Source organism: Oculina patagonica, chromosome 8, assembly GCF_052425735.1.
Source record: "Oculina patagonica isolate OP01 chromosome 8, crgOcupat, whole genome shotgun sequence".
NCBI classification, from domain to species: Eukaryota; Metazoa; Cnidaria; class Anthozoa; order Scleractinia; family Oculinidae; genus Oculina; species Oculina patagonica.
The window spans coordinates 3,607,486-3,634,429 of record NC_135765.1 but is presented as its reverse complement, the minus strand read 5'-3'; the positions used below and the strand labels follow the sequence as shown (position 1 = coordinate 3,634,429).

Genomic DNA, 26,944 nt, shown 5'->3' with positions numbered 1-26,944 from the left:
AATTCACCAATTCAGAAGTGGCGATTGTGTTTATACCTTTAAAACATCTCGTTCAAACATTTAATGAACCGGTATAGGTAATGAACTTTCTGTTAAAAGCAACTACGGTCGAAAGCAAAAACAGAATAAGAGCGTGCCATTCCGTGACAATTTGATAACTCAATTAGTTCTTCTTTGTTGAATAACATTTACAAGGAAACAAAATCTTTTGTTGAAACAGTTCTTACAGGAAACAAATACTCCAGCTATACTGCGCTTTAAAGAACTTCCCCTCCCCTCCCTAGTTGCCTCACACTTCCGCGTTCGACTTTAAGTCCCCCCCCCCTCCCCATACTCAAATTCTTCCTGCGCGGTCCCTGGTTAACCTATCCCGCCAAAAACTAGGCCAGGCGGTGTGTTGTTAGTACGGAAATATAGAGATTGAATTTCTGCAACACCTTGGGAGCTAAAGACGGTTCCTCAATTAAGAGAGAATTTATTATTCGTTTTTAGGGTCCTGTTACTCTTCCAGTAAAATCTAGAGAACTTGAACGCTTCAATGATCGTTCGTATGGCTTTTCAGAACAAGTCGGCCACTGGGATCTGCCTATGCACGAGGGAGGAGTGGTAATGAGTGTTGCTGCTGGGCCTGGTAAGGAGTTGTCAAATTCCCACAATTTCCTACGAAAATGATAACTGCCAAACAGTTAAATAAGCGAAAAGGACTCAAAATAAACAACAATAATAATAATAATAATCATCATAACAGAGGATCTTGAGTGTATTTTTCTTAGTGTATTTTCTCAGTTGTCAAAACACGCCAGGTCGGGTAACCTTTGGATGCCGATATGAGTAAAAATTTGGGAGGGATGTTGTACAGTGGTCACACAATAAGGTGGGTCTTGTTGCTTGGTAGGCAACCTTACTGGCCAAGAATCGATAGCCATTGGCGAAAAGCACCGAGCTTTTTTTTTCTTGGTTGAAAGTGAACAAAAACTTAGTCATACAGCGGACAAAGATATTTCTCTATTATCTTCTCTAATAATTTGGACTTCGGATCGAGCGGTCCAGGTTCCAGCCCTGGTTCGAGCCCTGGCTGGGGTCATTGTGTTGTGTTCTTGCGCAAGACACACCCAGGTGTATAAATGGGTAGCAGCGAATTTAAGGCTAGGGGGTAACCCTGCGATGAACTAGCATCCTATCCAGGGGGGAGTAGAAATACTCCTAGTCGCTTCATGCTAGTGAAACCGGGATAAGCTCCGGCCTGATGGGCCACTAGGCTCGAATGCAGACTTTACCTATGACGAGGTATTAATTTGATTTTTTTCTCAGGAGGAAACAAAGGAGACTGGATCCACACCCTGGCATTTAGCCCAGTCTCTCTCTACTCACAACAGACCAATCAGGATTCAGTATTATGCATGGATCTTTACGAGATGTTTCCGCGCTCCCATTACGCTGTTCCGCGGCTCAAGATGGCGGCATTAGGAGGGGACCTCCAGGGCCAGGTGCTCATTCACGAACAGGACTCAAACTCGTTATTTCTATTGAACCCTGCGGAAAAGGAGCTTCGAGCCCTGAACTTTAAATCCATAGTGGACAACACTAAGGAGAAACTTACGCGCCATTTTTCGGTTGAAAAGGGCAAGTTTTTAATGAGCTCAGAATTTGCACATGAAAATAAAGTAATTGTTTATCAAGAGGATAGCAATAAAATGGATGTAGTGGATTTAACCGACGGAACAACACAGCACATCACAATGCCGTTTATCATTGGACAGTTTTACCCTTTCTCACGTGACTTGTGGCTCGTGTGTGAGACTGGGACCGACCGGAAGTACCTACTGACAAAACCTTACCCGGAAGCACCTGCGCCTTGCGTTCTTCATCCGATTGAAAGCAATAACTTAATCGGAGAGGAAAACGAACAGTGGAGGTCGATATCAACTCGGAGTTTACCACCTGGAGCACTTGCCTCAATTGTTAGAGAGGAGAAGCGATCGAGAAGTAATCGATTGTTGGTTGGCTCCGAAGATTATGCGACAGTGGCGGTTGCACAACCCGATCAGTTACTCGAAAAGTCGCCCGTCAGTTTCTATTCATTTCAAAGACAAAAGCAAAACGGAAAAGAACCCGAACAATCAGGTATGAGAGTAAATTACGTTAAGCCTTGCAATTCCGAGGAAGACAAGCAGTAATAAAATTGCTCTTATCTTCATACCTTCCTACTCATTTACTTACCCGGATCCCATCGCGCTAAAGTGGGCACAAATAAGATCGATTTTCCCCTCCAGTAGGGCCGCGGAGACCTTTAAACTAAAAGTAAATCATCGGTTGCTTTGTTGTGGTTTTGCAAAACATCAGTTCTGTTAAGAACTTAAGATGCAGAAGAATTTCCCCCTCTTTTTCTACATCCTACAAGTTACGTAATTTCCAAAGTAGGATAGTTTTAACGATGACTGTTATAAAACCTCTACCATAGTAAACAAAGGGCAAAAGACTGTTGTCATTTCATTCCAAAATACCGTTCTATAAAACCATGTAGTCTATTATTAGAAAGCGCGGGAAAGGTGGCAGGAAATCGTTTATGATTTTTGTCATTGACAGAGACTTTTTCTACGCTGCTTTTATTTCACGCTCAGAGCAAAAAGCAAGCCCCTTGAACAAACTTATCTCAGAGGACACAATCCCTCCTCTTTGTCTTCCTGCCACGGCACAAGTTGTCCGTTTGGTCCCAGACTCTACCGTTCCAAAGAACGATGACCAAATAACGAATGAAGATGATGATCCACGTCAGTTTAGGGCGCAAAGACCATTGGGATACTTGGAAGTGACTGATGTTTCGAGAAGGTAAAATCCAGCAAGTTTCTGTGTAGAAATTTTGATTATAAAACTACTACTTTATCTACTCAAAACTGGTCTCCTTTGCAGCTGATGTTTAGTTAGTCACGCAACGCGGGGTAAGTGTTGTGTGACGGGCCACCTCGTCTTGCAAAGGAAATTGTAGTCAGGTACCGAAGGATAAAAGCTTAATATAGAAAACGTTTATAAGGAAGAAAAACCCACTGACAGACGTCTGGTCGTCTTTCCAAAAGCTTGATCTTTTGTTGTTTTTACGGTCTTTATTTGTAATAACCGTTTGTGGCTCTCTTTCAGGTCTGTCCGTTACATTCCATTCCCAGGCCGTCACGACCTGTCACTGTTCGCGCGTTTGGCCGGAAAACCGCTGGTAATGGCGCCAACCACATACGAAGGCATTGTGACAGTCGACGTTGCCGGCCGCGTTAGGTTGTGGGAGACTGGTGTGACGAACCTCGTGCGGTCATTGGAGAAATGGAAGGGACTCATTGGAGAGGACTATCAAGGCCCTTTACAGGTATGGGTCTTTTTAAGGAGAAATACTCAGTTGAATTTTGATGTTAACATGGTTTGTTGTCGTTTCTAACACAGGTAAATTACTCAAGGGAAAGTGGTGAAGACGTCACAAGTCCAAAACATGGCAAGGTGAGAAACAACTTTGTAAATACAACAGCGCTTTTTTTCATTTCGGGAACAACGGATTAAGTCTTTTTGCGTCCTTACGTCGGTTGAGGTTAACTGCTAAAGAGACTCGGGAACACTTTAAAAGCAGGTAGTTCAAACTTAATTTACACTAGGGTCTGTTCTGGGAAAACTGTCCTGGGTTTGCAAGCAAGTAGACCGAAACGGTCGGCTAACTTCCTGGTCGGAATAAGTGGATATCGAGTAAGTTCGAGCATTAGCACATTTTTTTGGTGGAGTTTCTATTTGTTTAGCCAGTCACCATTTTGAGTCTGCTTATTTGTTCATTTTGTTCCAGGTGGACCCTAGCAATGCACCTCATGTGGGAGGAAACACTTGGGCCGGGGGCACCGGGGGCCGTGATACAGCAGGGCTCGGAGGTAAAGGGGGACCTTATCGACTAGACGCAGGACATGATGTGCATCAGTTGTCCGATGAAGAAAAGGACGCGGTCCCTGATGACGTCAAGCGCGCAGCACGGGAGATGGGCCGCCGTGCATTTAAACAGAGGTGAGAACTTGTTATTGGGTAAATATATAGATTATTTCACGTCGAAACTAAAATTGGCGTTTTCTCGCATTTGACACTTGCGTCGGTCAAAGCAAAATTACAAAAAACTATCGCTTTTCATAGTTAACTTTGCACATTTAAGAAATAAACAAATAGAACATAAAGTGATTTTGGGCACAAAATTTCGTGATTTCCTTGAACACTCTCAATGTGTTAGTTTACAAGCAGTTTTAAATGCTTTTGGAAGAGATTGTATAACGATTCTTTGCTGCAAATATCGAAAAAGTACCACATTAGCATGAAGAGTTCGTTTTATGATCTTTCCTGTAGGGATAAACTTAAAGATTTGTACATGCCGTTCTCCGTTTTAAAAATTTTTGAAGGCAAAAACATCTTATATACCCGAAATTACCTGGCTTCTTCGTTCAACCGTATTGTTAGCAAGGCTGAAAGTCTTAAAAGATTTCTGTAAAATTGCTTTACATTTTTGTTTCCTCGTTTTGTGACATCAGGTTGCGTGAAATCCAAATGAGCGAGTACGACGCCGAAATGTACGAGTCTTTCTCGTCACGTGTTCGCCGCCAGGTCCAGTCCCTGCGCGTCATTCTCGACAGTTTGCAGGCCCGGGGAAAAGAGCGTGTGTGGCTTCGGAACCAGACCTCTGGCGAGTTGGATGATGGCAAGTTAATTGAGGGCTTGACTGGAGAAAGAGCGATCTACAAGAAACGAGGAGACGAAGACCCGGAGGTGCGAACTGTAAATTAAATATCGCCCAAGAAAGCGTATTTGATAGATATTGTTTACCGTGTATATCAATCGATTTGTGTTTATGTCCTTAGATTCGTGAGGGCAAATTGCCCTCCTTAAGTTAAGTATTCTAGAACTTTTAAATTGAAATTGGAGCCATTTTATTTTCGGTCAATATTGCTCACTGCTATTTTCTTTAGTATTTCTCAGTTTGTGTGTTTTAAGGCGCCATAGGTTTGTGGTTAGCAAATCGAGCCTAATAGCCCATCTGGCCAGAGCTTATCTCGGGTTTAGTAGCATGAAGCGACTATGAGTATTTTTATCCCCTTCCCCCCCCCCCCCCCCCTCACCCAAGATGGGATGCTAGTCCATCGCAAGGTACTCCCCCAGCATTATGTCGCCGGTACCCATTTATACACCTGGGTGGAGAGAGGCACTATGAGAGTTAAGTGTCCTGCCCTAGAACACAACACCGCTCGATCCGGAGACCGGCGCACTAAACGTTAGGCCACCGCGCCTCCTTCCCCACCCAGAGTACCAACCAATTTCTGGTAAAGCTTAAATTCATAAATTAGTTTTTCTTTTTGGGCGCGATATTACGATAAGTACAATTTTTCTTATTGTTCTTGTTTTTCCAGCAAGGAACCCCTCAGCGCCTTCCCAAGCGCCTTCGGTTTGTGGTTGATGTCAGCGGTAGCATGTATCGATTTAACAGCTTGGACGGAAGACTGGGCCGAATGATGGAAGCCGCGTGTCTGGTTATGGAAGCATTTCATCAGTATGACAACAAAATTAAGGTGCTTGTCTGTCTTCATCCTTAGCCAAAATAGTAGTCAATTAATCGGCGAGAGTCTACTGTGTTGACAAAAAGCGCTTTCCATTTTTCACAACTGGCCGGCTGTTCCGGTGGTTTTGAATGTGAAATGGGCCTTTTCCACGAGATTTTCCCACAAATCCACCACAACAGTGTATAATAGTTGTGCACTGACTGGTTTGACAGGACAAATCTGGTAAACTCTCCAATATACCGGTCTGGCCGGCCATTGACTAATGGAAAGCCCTTAAATTAGACTTGCATCTTAGGCCTTTTGCAAAGGACAAACAAGACACTGTAATCAGTAGGGAGCTTACGATCGAAAGACGAGTACGAATATGACTTCTTTCAAGCCAATCTCGCTTCCAGAGCCCTCGCTTCTTCCTCTCCCTGACAAGCAGATGCGAAGGGTCTGGAATCGAGTTGGCGTGTCATTGGTAGAAAGTTTAGTACGCGTATTAGGTTTTGTACTCACATTCGATCGTATTAGCTCGAAGATATTAGCTGTGCAGCTACACTTAAATTTGAGTTTTAAAGAAAGTTTTTGAATGTATGTATGTTCGATCTTAAGATAACAATGCCAATGACATCGAGAATTGTCTTTCAGCATTTGCAACAAGAAAGAATAAACGCAGATAGGAAAACTTAGATTTTCCAAATACATGTAAGCCATTTTACAGTTCTGTGAAATGTAACCGAGCCTCTGTATTAAAGCGAGGTTTGTATTGGCCTTAGTGATGATAGAGATAAGCAACTAGTTATACAATGATAACAGGATAATCTACATTTAAAAAGAAGCAAGGTTTATATCGTAACAAACTCAACTCCAGCTTCGCTTTTGCTCAAGGGCCTGAGCACTAAGCACAGAACTGCGAAATGAGCTATTGTTAATTATGACAAAAAACCTTATCCATCCTTATTCTCCTCAAAGTAAAGCATGCTGGCGTCAAAACAGAATGCCGATTGTATTATTGGCTTTCTTTGGTTTCCTGGAGCTCAGTCTTACACACTCCTTTCTTACAATCCTATACTGTGTTCTCTTTCAGTACGCTATCGTTGGCCATTCGGGCGATTCTCCCGAGATTCCTTTCGTTTCCCATGATGCACCGCCAAAGAACAACAAGGAGCGCCTCGAGGTCATGAAACAGATGCACGCGCACGCGCAGTACTGCTGGAGTGGTGACCACACTTTAGAGGCCACGGATTTGGCGATCACCCGCATCACAGCCGAGGAGGCCGATGATTATTTTATTGTTGTACTCAGTGATGCAAATCTCGAACGATATGGTATACCCGCTGAGGCTTTTGGGAAGGTGTTGACGTCAGATCCACGTGTGAACGCCTTCGCTATATTTATCGGCTCGCTTGGTAACCAGGCTGACAGGTAAATATGTCTTATTAGAAAACCTTTATCGGGAGAACAAGTGGCGTTTGCTTAGCGTGGAAATTTTCATAGGACTGGAAAGAGTTACCAATTTAAATATCTCTTATGCCAAATATTTCAGATTCTGGCCCAACCAAACTCAGTTAAAAGGTATTTTTTGAGCTTGTTGCGTCGTTTTTATTTTGTTACTGCTGTTTGTGTTTTGTTTTTAATAAGTCTTAAAAGCGGCCTTCACACGACGAACAAATGGCCAGCTCGTGTTTACAAGCTTAAGTTGGTGTGTGTGAACGACGCAATAACGGCAAACAAGTTGGCAAACTGTTGGCGACAAATAGAACTTGTCTCTGTTCTCACCAACAGTTTGCCAACTATTGTTGTGTCGTTCACCCACACCAACATCAGAATGGCTTTTTTGACGTGTGCGAGACCTGAATGCTTTTCCTCAGCAGCTTACGTCTAACCGCCCGGCCCTACAGTCGTCAACTCGTTGTTTCAATAGGATTACGTCAGCGGGCCATACCGTGGTATAACAATATTTTTTTTATTTATGTTTTCTTTCAGGCTAGTGAAAAAGCTGCCGTCAGGGCGAGCGTATGTCTGCATGGATACCAAACATCTTCCGGAAGTCCTACAACAAATCTTCACTTCCGCCATGCTGACGTCAAGATGACGAGAAACGCGATCTCATCTAGAACTTTGAGTTCTAAGATTGGCCATAGTTAAAATTTTAGGGGAATCTGTTGTTAGAATGAATAAAGAATTGGTAAATTAACTTGATTTTGAGTTGATAATGGTTTTAAAGTAACGTCGTAGCTGTTAATTCGAGAATATTCTAGCAGAAGATCATTACAAAAGATAAAATTTATTTTATGAAAGTTAATTTCTCCTCAAGATGTTGAATGGAGAAGGCCTATAAGATACATTAATTTCTTGCCCATCTATTACCACCCCAATACGAGAGCACTTCAGGTAGTCTTCTTCGCAACCGTTATTTGGTTGTCAAGGAATGCTTCGTCATAGAAGCGTTAGGTGGTTTTTATCCAACAATTTTAGAGGGGGAAAACGCTGCGTGACCTCCTTCCGCCATTGGTAGAAGGTTGAAACATTGCGTGATTCTCCTCACAATTTGTGGGTAGAAGCGTTGCGTGACGCGCTCGTCGTCACTGCTATAGGTTAAAAGAGTTATGTAACGAATCGATAACGGCTGCGAAGGAAAGTACATTTCGGGTGTCAACTGTTAATCATTCGTTTTATTTAACCGTTTATTCTAATTAAAAAGCTTTATTTTTGCCTACTCTTATCCCCCATTTCGTTTTAGAAAACCTCACTTTAAGTCCATTAGATGTACCTGTATAAATATTAAATAAATAAATTAATTAATTTGTTAGGAGACTATGGTGAAATTGTGCGTACAAAAACATCATAGCATCATAACATCATTTTACCAACAAACCGCCATTAGATTGTTTCTTGTGTTTTGCAAAATCTAATGATAACACAATAGTCCCTTTACAAAAACCTGTCACGTAACGAAATAAGTGTCAGAAATGGAAAGAGATGAAAGCACGGGCAGCCCAAGCTAGCGATAAGAACCACAATTTGTTAGGGTTTGTATGGAAACGAAACGACTATCGTTAGCTTGGGCTGCCTGTGACGAAAGTACTAAGGCTACGAGTTTTGAGACCAGTGATGTTTAATAGCAGTTTTAATATTTGAAAAAACGTTTTAAGCTTTCAAGCCGACATTAAATCTCATGCTATCAAACATCAGTGGAGCATAATAATTTCTTCACGCTTTTTCCATATCTGGAACTTATTTTGTACAAGGATCGTTTTCAGGTTTGACAAGTTCACGTGAAAAGGTTCTGCAACAGGCCTAGCAACTTTTAAATTGAAAGACTATTTTATATATTTCTTTTCGATTGTTGCAGTTATTTTTACTTCGGCATTCCAGTAGCTGACGTGTTTCTTAACTGAAAGAGCAAACAGCACGCTTCCAGGTTTTACATCTAAATAAAGAGGAAGCTCGCAAGAAAACTTCATGTTTGACGATTCTACTGCGTCGATCTTGACTGTATATGACTGATTTGGACAAAAATTTGCCACTTCATACGAGTTGAAATTCTTCTTAGCATAACTCCATGTTAGCAGCTGTAAGCACTTTGTATTATCAATTTTTTTAAGAACAGGGCGTTGGCCAAAATGTACCCAGCCTTCAGGAGACAGAGGCGTGATTTGTGACCGCGTTTTACGCGCGTTTTGCGAGCATACGCATAATTTAAGGTCCACGCCGTTATCCGCGCATATACTGTACTTCCCGAATAACGTCAAACGATCGTAAGTAAGCAGCTCCATTTGCAAAGTGTTTTCGCCTACTGTTTCCTTTGTTCTTACTTCAACGTGAAATATGTCTTCTGTTTGAGGAACGACGTCTCCTGACGCAACTCGAATATTCATGGAAGTGATAAGAGCACCGTCTGTTTTGGAGTTTCTTTCACGAACATTTTCAAACCATAACGGCTGCAATCGTTGGCAAGATCGCCTGATCTTCCCATCGCCGGTTTTAGTGCTTTCATTCAGCGAAAACATTTTCTCCACCTGCTCTTGTATTCGATTGTTCAGCTGACCAATCGCGAACTCCGCGATCGGGATGCGTGAAGTATCATTGTCAGCCGGCACGTCCCAACCTTCACAAACGCACAAATTTGGCGTTCGGAGTTCCAGGTCATCGCACGTACGGTTCAGAGAAATGGGTGTGAACAGCCCCACTGGCTTAACAACACCAGGGAGGGGCTTGTCCAATACCATTAGAGAACGGTGCAAGTCAATCATAGTGACAAGCCTTCGCTGGTTTACTGTCAGTGCTGACATTGCGTTCTTTCCTAAGAGCCTTGCAACGTTGTCTGGGACTATCATGAAGAGACTTGGGTGAAACATTTCAAATCGCCCCTCCAGCACGTCTGAGGTGTACCTAGTGTATGTATTACCGTGATCCGCTAGAATGATCGTCAAGGTGTTTTCTTCCTTCGCCATGTCCGTCACATAACGTTCTAGATCGGTATCCAAAGTTTGCGTTCGTATACTTCTGTGATCGTGAGCAACGTTAAGAGTCATGTACGAGAAAAGCGGAAGTGCGTTGCGTGACGCTTTTATTACGTGAAGTGTGTCAGTTATGTAACGAAGAAAGTAGGAGTGCTGAAACTTTCCGTTGTAGCAGATTTGGTCGCCATCGGGTCCACTAAATGGACTATCAACCCCCAATGAGTTAAGGATCTTGCAGCTAGAATGCGTAAGACCTTAAACATAATAAAAACAACTGTAAGATAACGAGTAAACAATTAAGACGGGGTAACAGGTCCGTAATTCGTACGAAATTATAAATGGTGCTAAAAATTGTAAAATCAATAAAACCGCACGTTTTCGTTTAAGTCATTGTTACAGTTGCGTTGTATATAACACGATTCTACCCTTTTAGCGATTTTGGACTTGATAACATAAAGAGGTGTTTCCTATTACATTCCAAGATGGCAGCCGGAACCTAAAACATTTTTAAGTGCAAAGAAACATTTGATGTTAAAAACTTGTGCTCAATTATTAGGCAATCAAACTTTAGGCATCTTATATGAAAAATTTCTGATATATGTAAATGTTATTTATAGCGTACCTGTTAGCCTGCGTAGCAGGCGTCTGTGTACGTTGTTTAGCCCGTGGCCCCCTCGCGACTTTCGCGCGCCTTTCGCGTTTCCCATACGCGCGCTCGAAACTACGGCTACGCAGGCTACGTACCTGTATGATCGATGAAAGTGGTTTTCATCTTTGTCTGAAGGTCGTTCCACTGCCTCACGCCAAGATCTAACATTAGTCCCCAGATCCCTTTCCAACACAAGTCTTCCTGAAACATTGTATGGAACCCAGCTCTCTTGAAATGCCCAAATATGGCAGACATATTAACTGGAAGTGATTTATCTTTCTTTTCAATCGGAAAAAGCTCTCCAGTAAAGAGCGCATGAGTATTTTCAGCAGTGTGGCCGTGCAGGGCCTGGAACAACTCGAAGTCGAAGACTTTGGCAGGAACTGCGGTTGGGTTTTCCCGCCATTTTTTAAATGTAGCGACTGTTCTTGGTAAAGAGCGGTAAAAATGAGCCCTGGCTATCGAATCGATTAGAAGGACGTTTACATTGATGAGATTTGGTTTCCTAACATTTGATGTTTCTTCAATGGTGAGACCTGGCTCGATGGGAACAAATTGAGACACTTCTTTACCTTGTGGGCTCACGCATTCAATGAAGACAAAATTGAACTTGTTTTGTTTGTTTTTCTTCACAACTTCCGGTAATCCTACTTCAAGTTTCTTCACTGTTGAGAACTCTCTCACAATGCTAGCCGTTCCTGTCATGGGGTCCATACTATAAACTTTAAACGAATCGCTCTCTCCTTGTTTGCAAAGTGTCTGATTGCATATAAAGAAAATTTCTCTTCCCTTGCCAGTTCTGTTGATTTCCATTTTGCAAACATCTCCCATACCTCGCTTTTTGCATTTTGCTAATCCGGGCTTGATGGCATAAGTTTCTTGGGTAAACCTGCACGACTCTTCGCTTGGCTTGTGAGGTGTACATAAACCATATTTAGCAGCATTCGAAGATTGAAGGGACAACTTCGGGCATATTCGGGGTGGCTCGGTTATTGTCGGAATTGGTTCACTCGGCGTAGAATGAATTATATGACTTGTTGGTATGCGTTCACCGTTTTTGGCTTGTGTATTATCTTTATGAGTGTCAATATTTGTATTTTGCCTTTCGTAATTCTTTGTCGGTTGTCTTCCTAACATTTGTGCTAATTCGTCGTCGAAAGGCAATGTATTGTTTGGAGAATTTGTAGCTATGTCTGAAATTCTGTTAAATGAAATCGTGTCTTTATTTTTCTTCATGCCATCCAGTATCCATCTTTCTTTAACAAGTTCTTTTCCATGCTTGTCTGTTAAATTATTAAACAAAACTTTATAACTCCACATTCTTCCATCGCCGAGTAAATACCAGTTAACTGTCAGTAATAAAATCGCCAGCAGAGTAATTGTGTGAAGTACTTTACTGCGTAACGTTTGACTGATACCACTCCTTGCAGTTTGGAAGAACGACATTGTTCACTATCCAGCTGACCTACAACGACAGAAAAATTTCTCAGGTTATGCATTACCCTGTCATGTGACCTTGTCAATCATAAAAATGGCCATACCACGAAATGGATGTCAGAAATGCCATTGCCCCCGCCCTCTCCCCCAGGGGGAAAGGACAGTGCAATCTGTAGGATTACCAGTTTTGAGACTACAAATGTTTTAAGTGCGAGATTTTTTGGCGATTTGAAAGTTCAAAAGAAGTTGCTGAATGCCAAGCTTTTGCCATGTAGCAAGCAAATCCTTTAAATTTTTCAAACTTTCAAATTGACATAATTAAAATTTCGCACCCTGCGCATCAATGCTCGCAAAGTTTGTAATCTCACTTATTTAATAAAGCTCTTTCTGCTTCCGGCATCCATTTTGTTCCACGACCAATGTTTATGATTCAAATGGTCAAGTGTCAGGGCTATACATAAGAGTCTAAGGTGCGCTCTCCATTTGTCAGAACTGACCGGTCTGGTACAATCGAGAACAGAATTCCGTTGTTAGTCAGCTTTGTCAAATCAGTCAATGCATAAATATTATAGCTGTTGTGGTGGATTTGTGGGAAACTCTCGCGAAAAAGGCCTATTTCACGTTCAAAACCACCGGGCCGGTCGGCCAGTTCTGTCTAATGGAAAGCGCTCTTAGCTATTGTAGATATTGTGATCAGTATGGCTCTGTTGAATAATCACTTGCTATCCGACTAAGCACAAACGGTGCAATTTAAAAACAAATTGCTAAATTAATGCCTTCATATTTGGTCCAAAAACTTTACTCATAAATTCCGGGGAACTGTTAGTTTGCTTCCTTATTAAGGCCGAAATATTTATATTTCAGCGTTTTACTGCCGACGAAAAGGGAATGAACAATATTTCGAAGCAAGACACCAACAGATTTTATGCAAAACCATACGCCAGAAATTAACCCACATGCCTAATAGACAGCTTTTGCAGCCATGACAACGAGGACAAAAACGGCTCAATGTAAAAATTAATACACATTTTACTTAAACGCATTTTTTGCGAGTCAGTTTTTTGATGGATACTGGACTGTCTGGGTACCTATGTTAAATTGGGTATGTTATTTTTTTTATGATGCAGGGTCCGAAATTTGAAGAACCGGTCGGGCACGCCGAAAATTCCTACTGGGGCGCTCAGGTTGAAACAGAAACAAATTCACCGCGGTGAATCGCGTTTTACAGAATACTGAGAATTCACTCCAGAAGACGTTATTTAATTTAGTTTAACGAGGTTGTTAGTTTCGGACGTTGTCGTGTTTAACTGAAAGAGGGGGTCCTTGAAAGTCCTTATTTTTGAATGGAAGGGATGAAGTGATATCTACAATACACGGCTTACTATCGCATGTTGTCCAAATGTGAACACAAGTTATCTCCGATCTAGTCAAAGTTCCATTCGAATGGAAAATAAAATGAGAGCCTATACTAAGTATAATCAATTCTTACCTGGGCCCTAAGCTAGCAGGACAAGGGATACTTAATTTGATACCAAATCCTGACCGACCAGTATTAGAACTTAGCCTCAAACGTGGCTTTGGCTTATTAGCAATTAGTTACACTAAAGTGGATGCCAGTTTTCTTTCTCATGCTAATTGAGGAACTGTTATTTTATACACCTAGACAGCAATGACAAATTAAAACAAAGGTAAAAGTAAATGAATGATTTTTTTTCAGCATTAAATAAAGGAAAGTAAAACACAAACTTTCAGTGCGCTTACCTTACCTTTACATCGGTGGTTTATCAAGTTTACTCAGAAATCTTTGGAAATAATAAGCCTGATTGCTCAGGGCAAAAATTTATTTGTTTTAAAGGAGCTTTGTCACGAAGTTTACCAGATTTTTAAACAGCCAAAATTTATATTTGTGTCGTAGGAAAGATAAAAATAACGGTCCAGTTTTATTAAAAATTGCTATGAAACTGTTTAGCTGCTTTTTTGGCTGCAGATGGCTCGGATGGAGGGATAACAATTGAAAAATTAAGGCTTAACTTTTCAAGTTGTTTCCGCGTGTCTTCAAAAAAATCAATATTTTTAGCCGTAGCTTGATATCTATCCGTAAATTAAGGTTATATCTTCCTTTAGATGTTCAAAGATTAGTTTAGAACAAAAAACTGCAAAATCCCCGTGACGTAGCCCCTCTAATGCCGTGAAAAAGGGAATGAGCAATAATTTGAGGCAATATAAATTTTGTTTTATATAACATTAGGCCAAGTTGTCATCAGTTATTCTGGTATTGCCCGTGGACGCTACATAAATAAATTAACCCACATGCCTAACAAAAAGTTTTTGTAACCACGACAGGGACTGAACAAAAGGGACTCGATCTGACCACACTTCTTGCAAGTCACTTTTTCGCTTGATGTCGGATTGTCTTACGGAAACACCGAGCCGTCCTACATGGGATATAAGGTAAGGTTTTTGGGCTGTTTGTCCGAAAATGGGTTATAGCTTTGCTCCCGGGGGGGGGGGGGGGGTACTTGACCTAAGTTTAGGTATAGGGGTGCCGCTGGAGGTTTGAAACCCTGACCCTGTTTAGGACAATAAAAACTTAAAATGCCTACCCTGTGTAGGACAACACCCCCTATTCTAAGACCCTATTTAGGACAAAGGACAACATCAACAATCATTTACGCTTTATTGTGATTGCGTCCCATACGCGATGTTTGAAGCATTGAAATGCAAAAACACCTATCCCACCGAATAAAATAATGCTTTTTATTGAAGCGAAAGCGAAAACAATGTAAATACATGGACGAAAGTCTTGCAGCCATACCCTGTCTAGGACAGCTTCAGGCCCTGTTTAGGACACAGGAGCTTGAAATTACATACCCTGTTCAGGACCGGAGGAGTCAAAAACCATACCCAGCGGCACGACCCCGTATAGGCCATATAGGGGAGTGCCCCCCCCCCCCCGGGGCTTTGCCATGCACTTTGGTCTAAAACTAGGTAAAGTTTTGCGTGAAATTGAGTATGATTTTTAAGGAAGTATAAGAGCGTATTTACATAAGTATTAAGGTATTTCTATACGTACTTTGTCATCTTCAATAAATTTATGTCATCTTCTAACAAAAAAAAAATTGGAGATAACCAAAAATTTATATGTGATATGACCGAGCTAATTTTAAATTCCACATTAAATTCGAAAACGGCCAGGTTACAAAGCAGGAGTTAGTAGATTTAGAGCTGGGGCAAATCTGGAAATGGGTGTAAAAATTGATATATTTTGGCCTGCAAAAGGATCGGGACTTGAAGAACTGAGGCGTTATGACTCATAATGCCTCAGGTCTTCAAGTCAGTTCTTCAATATGGCATATGAATACAAGTTGCTCAAATCAAAGTCCTATCGAATGCAAAGCTAAACAAATTGAGAGAACTGAAGGCGTTCGTAAACCAAATGGCGGCCCGTCGGACTGAACGATCCATTTCTACGACTTCACGGAAAAATAGGGGACTGTGAACAGTCTAACTGAAGGCGGAAGCTCGTATTTGGAACTTGACAAAATTTCGGACTGCCATGTATTTTTCTTTCATTAGATAATGAAAATTTTTAAAAAAAAGTTGAAAGAGTGTTTCTTTGAAAACCCGCTCCCGCGCAATGTTGTTTCAAACTTTTCTTATCGGTTTAAAATTAAACACCATGAGATTGAACAGAAAAATTTTGCGGCAGTTTTAATTGCCGCAAAATTTTTAAAAGAAACACGGATAGCTATAAAATTTAGCTTAGGCCATCCCAATAAATGTTTCGTTTCCCATCGCCCCGTCTCTTGTGATGGTGGGTCGGTCGCGGTCGGGCAAAAAAAAAAAAAAAAGAATGAAAACTTGAAGGGTTCTGGGTTCCAGAAAAGGCCGGGCTGCTAAGTAAGAAAGCCTGATTACAAAGTCAACTCGAAAACGTGGTCTTTTCGTTCGTTATTCCTTAACAGTCTTTTAAATAACGTAGTATCGATGTTTATTAAAGACAAAGACATCACATCATACCAATTATTGTTAATAAAACAAGATCGTGTGCTTGTAAATTGAAGTACTTGCTTCTTTGACTAGTGAACCTGGAATGTTTTTTTTTTTTACTTTTCGAAAAAAATGGGTCGGTCGGGCGATGGGAAACGAAACATTTTATTGGGATGGCCTTATCCTCTTTTGCCTTATACTAAAATAAATGATTTCAGGAGACGATTTAACGAGCAATCTACTAAAAAGCTTAGAAATCAATCAGAAATTTTGCTATATTTTTAGAATTAGTTCGGACAAAACGAAAGAAAAAGACTAGTCACTTATTATAACAGCGCCTCTGTTCTCCATTCTGATTGGTCAGCATGAAGACACTGTGCGAGGTTATTCTTTGTAGGCGCAGAAAAAGGGCAAATAAAAATGACAACCTAATACAATAAACTAGACCACATTTCCCAGCTGAATCATGAAAGGAAAGTTCCCACTTTTGTGTTGATCAGCCTGTTTAAACATGCTCTGTACACAGCAATTATCACAACAACTGAACAAGAACCTGTATTTAACTGGGTTTTCCTTTTGAACATGCTCAAACAGTAGAAGTTTGAAAATATACCCGAAATTGGGTGACAACTTTGTTTGAAAAAGGACAAGAAGTCATTCTCAGTAATTTATAGATCTTGCAAAGTAATTACAAACATGACCCACGAAAACACCGTTTGTTGGTCACCCCGGAAACGAAAGTTATTCATTATTTTCCCTCTATTAATTACAACGACTGGGATGCAAATTTAGATCGTTTTGCTTAAAATAATAGCTAATAATTGAAGGAGTTGCTTTACTAAGAAATTCAAACCAAGAAATAAAATACTTAACACTTATTCTTTCGACATCATTCCTTCCTTTTTTCTTTTCTGCTTTAAACATCCAATTGTATTAATTTTGATGTAGATTTTAACAGTTGGTGTGATATCCCGCGATTTCTATCGACTCACAAAATAAAGTGTAGATGTAAATTATGTCATTTTTGCAATTTTAAGGAGCCGCGACTAGCTTAGTTTGAATATACAAATTCATCTACCAGTCGACAATTTTGAATTTTGTGCCAGTTCAACAACAGCCGAAAAGCCACAAATGAATTTTGGGAAGGAAGATAAATCAATAAATTAGCGGATACCTTCGTTTTTCGCTGTATTTTATTTAGAAAAGAAAATTTTATTTCGAAATACGCCGTTTTAAGGGAGCGTCGATTGTAGGCACGGCACATACTATACTAAATTGAAAATAGTATCAGGCGATTAACTTTTCCTACCGAAGACCTTGGGGGCTTTTCGTTAACTAAACTATATTTAACTGGAACAGGTTGAACTGTGCTGTAGCGAGCTCTAATGTTTTGGGCTATGGAAGGGCAAAAAATCTAAGTTAAAATTGCCAGTAATTTCATCCAACAGACAAAGAGTCAATCATTTCCCTCAGCAGAACTGTGCTTGTTACAATCAAAGTTGTAAAAATTATTCTCTCGAGTCATATTTAAAACATGTAAAAATAGAGTAACATCGGCCAAATAGAACTGGTAGCAGAAACAATTATTGGAAAATAAATATAAACACGCTCCCTGCGAGTCAAAAAATATAGCCTACCTTCACTTAGTGCTGAAGATTTCCTCGTGATAAAATGATGTTATAGTGATTGTTTCACTGCCCTGGGCAAACTGGGTCTCGAATATAAAGTTCCTAACGATTTACGACGTGGAAACAACAGAAAATGCAAATTTACGACTATCGCCGCGCATTCAGTGTTAATATTTGACAGTTGTTCTCATAATTTGTCACTTATCTGAAGTAGTCGCGACAGCATTAAAAATTTTCCGTCAGTTTTCTTTCAGCTTAGAGTACCTGTTAAACTTCTTGCGAAATATTACTTCCTGATTTTCTGTTAAGAAGAAATCTACTTCTTCGTTCAGATAAAGTGAACTTAAAAATAAAATTAAGGTTTTTATTGTTTATTCAACTGTACTTTTTAAATAGTCACAAAGTCGCCCATTTCGACCGAACACGTCAGTGTAAATTGAACATTGCTGGAAAGAAACGGCATCTTTCTGCCGTGATAAAATGAAAAAATCATTCCTCTTTGGATCGGGGATATTATTGGCGAGTTTTAATTTTTTACAAATGGCCTGTTTTCTTTACTTCATACGGTTGTTAAGTTAATTAATTTTGAGTTTATTTTCTTTATCAAAGAGGACAAAGATTGAAATAATATATTCAACCCTGGTTGATATAAAACGCCGTGCAAGTGTAGTTATCAGCAAAAGCTCATTCCTATACTTCATATACTTCGTCAAGATAAATGGGTGGCACACTAAACAGACGAATTTATTGGTCGTAACTCAGTGTTCTCAAGGTAGCAGCAAAATATCTTAGACGAAAAATAACTCTATCTTGTGACAATTTTGAGGTAATATATCAAACACGAGCGACAGTGTTTCATCAGGATATCCAAACACCGAGAAGAGAGTTAAAAAGATAAGACGCGCATCGGAGTATTTCTTGACGAAATTTGAGATGTTTGGATAGCCGATGAAACACTCGAGTGTTTGATATATCAGTCTCAATCGAAACAAAAACTACGGAGTAAACGGAGAAATAAAATCGTAAAAATCTATGCTAATTAAGACCGGGTATCCAAACCTCCTTCACAATTAAGATTTTCTTTGTTTTAACTTGACGAATTATTAAAATGTCGGTGAAGACTTTTGCGTCTTGAATCTTTCTTGACGCACTTTTTAATGTTTGACGTATTGCACGTCTGAACGTTGTACCGTTTTTGCACGTACATGTAATATTTTCTTTTGTGAAAAATACGGTCAATATCTGTATTGTAAGTTCCGGTTAGTTTGACGATAATCTCTGAACACTTGAACATTTGTTTTAGTACATTTACGCATCATTCATTTTCATACTGACTGAGATTTTAAATTCATTCTGGTTAGTTGCAATCTATCATTTCTCTGAATAATTTAACACGTCTATGAGACTATGAAATACATCTGATGAACTTAGCTCTCTCGGGACACGGAACCACAATGCGCTAGTTTTCTTTTTTGACAATGCATTCTAATGTACTTGAAATATAAATATACATAACACACTGATACGTGTTGATAAACTGAGGTCTCTCAAAACACGGATATTAACCACAATGTTATATTGTCAGTTTTAGCATGTTTCAAGATGAGCTTGAACACTTGAACCAATTTTCTTGAGTTGATTACATGTCATACATACCTCTATTATTTATGGTTTACCGCACTGTACGTACACTGAGCTCAATGCTTCTCATAATAATTATTTTGTCTGGTTTTTAGTTGGGAATTATTATTTTAACAATAAATTATGCACGAATACCTGGCATTAATTCACCAACCCTTCATACTATGTAAAAACTTGTACGTCCAGATAAATTGACACTGGATCGATAATGACGCATGGCACGTTTGACATCGAAACTTCAGTGTACGTAATTAATATGCAGCGCTCATTTTGATTCGAAAAAAAGCTTATACAAAGACTTTTCATAACTTACCTTTCTGGGCGATGGAAGAATAAGGGATGAAAATCAAGCACTGCAGTGATTTCCAGAGTCTAGTAATGACGATTATACTTGCAGGGCAAGAATTCCTGGACAGGCCTCTCAACAAACTGATTGTATTAAGTTTAGCATAATACTGCCGGTGTTTTAGAGCAGTTTTCAATTGAGTGTCGTAAAACCAAAACCAAAGTAATTACTCTGGCCAATCACAAAGGACACAGACAATCCAGTGAAGCAATCAAAACTCGAAGCAAATACATGTAGCTGACACAAAGCGCGGGAAAACGTGCGCGAGCGAGTCACGATTGGTTTTGGTTTTAGTTCTCATTGGCTGAGAAAGTGGCGCGAAATTTTTAAGCCAATCACCAAGCGTAGCAATGCAAAACCAAAGCAAACGCAATTAACTTTCGACACTCAAGTGAAAACCGCTCTATACCACGGGACTTTATATTACACTCTCGTATCAGAAGTGGTGCCCTCTGTTTCTTTTGGCCAATAGTAAACAATGGTGTCGTGAAACAATAGTAGGAAATAAACATTGGGACATTATGCTAAAATCTTTAAAAAAGGCTCGAGCATTTTGTAGCATAATTTAGATTTTACAGAAGAAGAAACAGTGAACTGATTTAGATAAAGGACAAAGAAACAGGTGATTTAAAACAAATTGTGAGTTACATTTGCTGTGGTTGGTTAAGGCTGGTTTTTCACTCGGCATAAGCATAAGTGGATACAAAAAACGAACATATTCCCATTCTTCTTATGCTGTCCTCGAAAAAGAAAAATCAAGAAAATCATTATGGGGCGGAAAGTGCACAAGAAAAGAGAACAGTAAATCCATGGTGAAGCGTGTCGCAACATGTTGCGTTTGTTTGTACAGTTCGCGCGCGCAACATAACTGGGCTTATTTTTTTCTTTGTTCGTGAGCGGGCGGTATTCTACAAATCCTGCGATCTGATTGGTTCCGGGAGCGGGCGGTATTCTCCAATCCGGCCCGCTCACAGCGGGCGGTATCCGTTGCGAGATGAATCGTCGAGTGAATTTTCCGCGCGAAATCATTTTGCAGCGTTGTACGAACGAACACATGAAAGATTTGCTCTGCAAAATCGAAACAGCTTCTCACCAACCGCTGTAAATGTGAAAAGACAAAATAGAAGTGGAATTAAAGGCCTCGAAGTTCTTCTAAAGGCGAGTATTCATTTCTTGATCGACAAAATCGAGTTCTAGTTTCGTAGTTTGTGGTTGTTTGTCATTTCGCAATCATTTTCACGCCATTACGGTAAGCTGCACAGGTTTTAAACTTCAATTTTGAGTAAAAACTGTCTTTTTATCGGCCACTTTTTGCCAAAACAAAACTTTAGTTGCTATCAATTAAGAAAATGAGATTCTTAATTGCAAAACAGCCAAAATAATTCTCGCAATATTGTGCCGTACTACGTCCAAACTACGCATTTCATTCAGTTTCACTTTCGCACTGTTTATCACAAAGAAATTCTGCTGGGAATCAACGCAGAGTTTATTAATTCGTTAAAAACAAGTATGTATAGCTGTACCGAAACTGTCTTTCAGTCAGATAATATTTTTTAGTCCGAGAATTACTATCCTACTAACACAGTTCCTTTCAAAACATTCATCGGGAAGCCGAAATCGATTTAAAAGTGTTCAGTTTTGTCAATGATATAAATGCTTTGGCTTGATTTTACATTTACATGTATGCCATATTTAACTACTTCAATTTTTTGTTGTTGAATCTCTTCAGTGTCAATTTAATATGCTAAACCTTCCTGTTAGTTCGGTTCATTTAAGCGAGGCTATTTTATTCCGAATTGAATAACAAACATTCAGCATTTTACACTCTTGCTATTCCGTCGATCGACACAACATTGAAATGACGCGCGTATACAAACAAAGATTTTGTGACACAATCTTCCTAGGTTTCTTTTAAAAACAAATAAAGTAGGAAAAAAATAAAAACGTTATTCACCAGCCTAGGTCGGTCCGTATTGGGAAAAACTGTGCCCTCGGTCTTGGAACCGCCCTCGGCCTGCGGCCTCGGGCGGTATCCAAGACCTCGGGCACAGTTTTTCCCAATACGGACCGACCAAGGCTGGTGAATAACCTACCTTATTATAGGAAATTAACGCGTCATGAAATTAACGCGAATTTAAAACTTTCGCGTTAATTTAAGTCGCGTTAATTTTTGTTAACGTTAATTTCCGCGCCGTTAATTAAGTGGAGCGTTAATTTCCATGACGTTAATTTCCATTATTTTGGCCCCAATTTTCGTTACAGTCCAGATGTTCTTGACTCCAAGGAAAAAGCATAATTTATCTGCCACTATCAATGATACTGTGAAGAACGCTTAAAGTGGGAAAAGTAGCACGAACATTGTTTTCGTTTAAGATTACACGCCTACAAGTGTTGAAATAAACTTGTTCCTGTTGTGTACGTCGCGTTAATTTCCTTCATTTTGAAATGTTCCCCCCTCTTTCGCGTTAATTTCCTTTATTGGGAAGTAATTTTTCCTTCAATTCGCGTTAATTTAAGTCGCGTTAATTTCAAATACCTTAATTAACACAAGCGTTAATTTCCTATAATAAGGTATATTTACGCTTGCGCACTGAGTGCTCGGTAACCATGCTATTAATCCTGAAATTTCGTCCCCAGAGGCCGCGGTCCTTCTACCTCTGATTGGCTGTTGATAACTTGTAAGAAGATAAAAAGCGTTCTCTGGTAAAAATGTTTTAAAAATTATTAGCTTTCGACAGCCAGACTGCTGTCTTCGACGGATAAAAATGAAGTGATAAAATGGACCTAAAAATTTAAATATGACTAGCGAATCGCATAAATTAAAAAGTTAAAAGTATGTGTAAAAGAATGTTAAACGGAATGCTAAAAGTGTATAAATTACTGTTTGTTTAAAAGAATGTTATATTGTCCTGGCAGAGGGCACGAATTGTTGTCGGCCTCGGCCGTTTTTGCCGTGGGCCACGATTCAAGTGTCTTTCTAATGCGATTGTTTCCCTTGTCAATTATCTCCGCGTTTTCAAAGTCGATGGCGTGATCAATTGTTTAGTATTCCTGATATGTTCTTTTCGCCGTGTGCTAAACGATCTTTTTGTCTCGCCGATGTAACTCCAGGGACAAGACGCACAAGGGATTTTGTAAACAACATTGCACTGGTCGACGACCCGAGGTCGAAACTTGGGAACAGGGAACTCTTGTTGTAGTGTCTTGATTGGTTTGTTGGTTACTCGGATATCGTGACTTTTGAGAATTCTTGTAAGAGGTTCGGTAATGCCTTTGATGTAAGGGAGGACCGCGAAACTCTGATTATTCATTGGATCAGCCCAACTGAAGAACATCCCAACCAGTTCTTCAGGTGAAGGTGTTGGGGGGTTCGAAGATTTCTTTCTTATGATATCAGCTGTGACTTTTGGTGGGTAGCCATTAGATTGTAACGCGATGCTAATGCGATCAATTTCACGGGCTTTTCCAGATTTCGAGTTTGGTAGTTTTAGAGCTCTATGCTTGTTCAAGAGTGTCGCTGCAGTGCTGATTTTGTGCTCTCTGTCATGATGTGAGCGAAAGTCAAGGTATCTATCCGTGTGTGTGGGCTTCCGGTAGATATCAATGTTGAGCTTTTTATTGTCGCGAGAAATAAGAGTGTCGAGGAATGACAACTGGCCATTAGATTCGTGCTCAATGGTGAAGGAAATATGCGGGTCGATAGAGTTCAGAGAATCATGGAAGGAAGCAACAGCATTCTTCTGATGACACAAAAACTGTCGTCAACATAGCGTTTCCAGATTTTGGGTGGAACAGGGGTTGAATTGATTGCTGTTTCTTCAATTTCCTCCATACATAAGTTGGCTACAACGGGGCTCACAGGACTACCCATGGCACAGCCGTGGATTTGTTTGTAGATGTTGTCGTTGTAAATGAAATAATTGTTGGACAGCACAAAGTTTAATAAACAAATTATAAATATACATAATTTGTTTATTATACATAACTGGAAACAATCGCATTAGAAAGACACTTGAATCGTGGCACACTGCAAAAACGGCCGAGGCCGACAACAATTCGTGCCCCCTGCCAGGACAATATAACATTCTTTTAACCCTTTTCGGACGAGTGGGGTCGAATTCGACCCCTTCAGAGTCGAAACATTTTTTCCGTCCCCTACACAGGTAAATTGTGCTTGTATGAAGCTGCAGTGCTGGGGAAAACTATACAGCGGTTATCCAATTACATAAACACTGGCGTCGGCCATTTTGCTTTTAAGAAAATTTCCAATTTCTCTTCGCTTTCGTCGCTCTACGTTTGTTTACATCTGTGGAAAGACATGGCGCCGGATTATTTTAATACTGATCAAGCTTTAGAAATGGTTTTGTGGGCTAGAAGTTATCTTGAGGACGAAGAAAGCTTGGAAGACGATTTTGACGATCGTGGAAACTGCATCTGGCTCGTTGTTCATTTATTTCGTGAGACGGAACTTTTTCTGAAGGATCGATTCAACCTTTGCATTCATGTCACAGGCCTTCGCTGCTAGAAGAGTAGATAGAGCTAAGAATTCATTGTATATTTTCTTTAATGTCTTAGACGAAGTTTAAAAATGGTTGTTTGCACATTTTGGCCAAGTTAAATTGTTAGTTTCGATTCGAAGCTCACTGGAAGCTGTCCTCGGAGCTGCTACCACATGTTTCTCCCTATGTTATACTAAAGTGAAAGTCACATTATTTTGTATATAGGAAATCGCTGTTGGCTAAATGATTGTGCTAAATGAATAGCTTATAAAAAAGCCTTTTTGATGATGTATACATTGCCTAGAAAAAATTGCAAAACATCTTGAGAAAATTCGTTCAAACCTAAAAGTTTTGATTTTAATTTGCATATTTGCATAAATTATGTATGTTTATCGGTCACCATGGAAACGAATATAAATTATTTGTTTATGTTTTGGATCAAAAAAAGTTCAGAATTTTATAAGCTTTCTAACCATATATACCATATGTATATTACTGTAGACTGTACTCCTTGTTAAAAGCATTTTGTTTCGTTTTATACACTTTTAGCATTCCGTTTAACATTCTTTTACACATACTTTTAACTTTTTAATTTATGCGATTCGCTAGTCATATTTAAATTTTTAGGTCCATTTTATCACTTCATTTTTATCCGTCGAAGACAGCAGTCTGGCTGTCGAAAGCTAATAATTTTTAAAACATTTTTACCAGAGAACGCTTTTTATCTTCTTACAATGAATCCTGGTATCGGATCTTCAATCTTTTTATGTTGATAACTTGTTCGTTTCGCCACAATCTCCGGCGCACGCGCACAATTAAACCGGAACCAGGATTTCCTGGTTCCGGTTTTGGATTCGTCCAGAGCCGTTGAGTTTCCCGACCGCTGATAAAGGGGAACGCAGGCTCTAGGAACGAGATTGTTAATTCTGCGCATGGTAAATATTAATCCTGGATTCTCTTGTGGTATAAGTTTCACGCAACAGTGCCCAACATGTTGCGATCCCTCGGCCAACATCGCCCAACAATGAAGGCCTTCAATTAAAATGCTCTACTTTCTCCTCTTCAGGATCAGCTTAATATACGCCCCACTGTCTTCTCCCATCAATCAAGCAAATGTTCTCTTTTCTCATGCACTTTCCGCCCCATGATTCTCTGTGTACCTCCCTAGCTTCTCCCTTCGAAACTTAACATGCACACCTTTAGTTGTTGTAAGGTACCGGATCTATTTTTTTCAGTTTTTTCTCATTCAAGTCTCATTTTTGACTACGAAAAAGTAAATTTCGTGCATATCTGGTATCTATAAACCATCAAACATGTTTGTTAGAGTGTGACTGGTCTAATTTTTATCCCATACAGATTTTGACTAGACTAGCAATATGTTTGAACGACGACATAAGCTTGAAATCTAGACCGTTACGAGTCCTCGTGCAAAACCGTTTTCCTATGAAAATGTGTTTGATTTGCATGAAACGGTAATGGGCTCCTGACGTGCAGGTAAAGGCAACGTTAACTCGGAAATGGCCAAATGTTTTCACCGGAGTGCTACAAAGGCGTTGGATATTGTTTGCGTGATTGTTGTGTTTAAATGATGGTTTTGAGATCGTTGCCGGTTTCAATTGTTTGTGACGCACTCCAGTGAAAAGTTTTATTTTGAGGCATTACATCTACGAACGATTTCTTATTGCCAACGAGACAGCCGAGCCAAGAGGCGAGGCTGTCGAGGCGGCAGAATCATAGAGCCGTGTGCGTATGAGTGTATAGGCAGAGAAAATCTTAAGTTCTGCGTAAGGGACTTTTTTTTTTACCATATTTGGGTGTAAGTAAACCCCATATTTGGGTTGTATTGTTCTTCCCAACTGGTTCCCAGTCTCTCACTCCTTGCTAGAGAGCAAATGACCAAAATGGCGTCCACGCGGCTCGCTGTTAAAATTTTCAATGTGGTCATTCATCCCTTTACCGATAAATACACCTTTAGGGAATTATAAATCGAAAGAGAATACCCTACAGAATATATTCGACCGCCGAAAAAATGAACATCAAGGTCTTCAAAGCGATGAAATAATCTTTCGACTTTGGAGTCCTTTGATTTACGATCGAAGAGAGACATGAAAATCAACTACCACGGACTGTTGACTTCAAATAGAGTTTTCTTGACTTATGAGAATGCTGAAGTCGGGTAAATGCTTCCTTTTAATTAGTGTTGATTGTGTTTATAGTAATTGTTTGACCGATGATTTATTTCAAATCAAATACCGTTTATATTTTATTTGGCACGCATTTTCGCTCCGCGTAGGAATAACATCAATACAAAGCGACGCTCACTAAAATTACTGCACTTCTAACGGCAAATGTAATGTTAACTTGAATAAAAGTTTTGTCTCCAAATAATCCTTGACCGTTCAAGTTTTGTTTTCTGTTCAAATTTTTCAAGTTTTGCGTAACTGAACATGACACTTCGCATGCGAGACTGAAATCTGACCCGTGCATTACTGTCTCTGATTACTGAAAATTATTTTTAAAAAAGCATCTTAGCAGTTTTGATTTTGGGATTTGATTTATAAGAAGTTCTTGAAATGCAACTATCCCTTTTGTGGACGGAAACATTTTAACCATCGCGTGTTGTATTTAAAAAACAGTGATTAAACCTCATTTATTGCCTATATTTTGTGACATTTTAGCGTTGAAAAGAATTTAAAGATTTGTCAAGAGTAATCAATCTGTCAAACCCGTAGCTTGCGT

At 39.8% G+C, this 26,944-nt stretch overlaps 2 protein-coding genes across 5 annotated transcripts in view; one reads left to right on the top strand and one right to left on the bottom strand.

The window, feature by feature from the left end:
* LOC144663364 (von Willebrand factor A domain-containing protein 8-like) overlaps positions 1-7,751 on the top strand; it is a 35,287-nt gene extending 27,536 nt beyond the window's left edge. Inside the window, exons 30-39 of one of the 2 annotated variants that reach the window (XM_078524273.1) lie at positions 493-631; positions 1,312-2,124; positions 2,631-2,829; positions 3,136-3,355; positions 3,430-3,483; positions 3,818-4,029; positions 4,542-4,776; positions 5,415-5,573; positions 6,637-6,974; positions 7,536-7,751. In XM_078524273.1, coding sequence (XP_078380399.1) covers positions 493-631; positions 1,312-2,124; positions 2,631-2,829; positions 3,136-3,355; positions 3,430-3,483; positions 3,818-4,029; positions 4,542-4,776; positions 5,415-5,573; positions 6,637-6,974; positions 7,536-7,644 — 2,478 coding nt within the window. In that variant the 3' untranslated portion in view covers positions 7,645-7,751. Of the gene's footprint in view, positions 1-492; positions 632-1,311; positions 2,125-2,621; positions 2,830-3,135; positions 3,356-3,429; positions 3,484-3,817; positions 4,030-4,541; positions 4,777-5,414; positions 5,574-6,636; positions 6,975-7,535 lie in introns of both variants that reach the window. The other variant, XM_078524272.1, reaches the window with a different exon arrangement.
* Positions 7,752-8,147: 396 nt separating this feature from the next.
* Positions 8,148-17,822, bottom strand: LOC144663394 (uncharacterized). Of its 3 annotated transcripts, XM_078524320.1 has the most exons (4): positions 17,729-17,822; positions 15,175-15,205; positions 10,760-12,129; positions 8,148-10,269 (listed from the first exon to the last, which is right to left on the bottom strand). In XM_078524320.1, exons 3-4 carry the CDS (start codon positions 12,108-12,110, stop codon positions 8,873-8,875), a joined length of 2,748 nt encoding a protein of 915 aa, XP_078380446.1. In that variant the 5' UTR covers positions 12,111-12,129; positions 15,175-15,205; positions 17,729-17,822; the 3' UTR covers positions 8,148-8,872. The 3 variants fall into 3 exon arrangements, with proteins under 3 accessions (XP_078380446.1, XP_078380445.1, XP_078380447.1); XM_078524319.1 differs by lacking the exon at positions 15,175-15,205 and having other exon boundaries at positions 17,729-17,810; XM_078524321.1 differs by lacking the exons at positions 15,175-15,205; positions 17,729-17,822 and adding an exon at positions 13,591-13,825.
* Positions 17,823-26,944: the final 9,122 nt, after the last annotated feature.

What these genes read in the sequence shown, in the direction of transcription:
- LOC144663394 (XM_078524320.1), bottom strand. Translation starts at nt 12,110, where the DNA reads ATGTCGTTCTTCCAAACTGCAAGGAGTGGTATCAGTCAAACGTTACGC. An exon ending in CACTTTCATCGATCATACAG is followed by an intron (nt 10,270 to 10,759) that starts GTACGTAGCCTG and finishes ATTATGTTTAAG; the next exon opens with GTCTTACGCATTCTAGCTGC.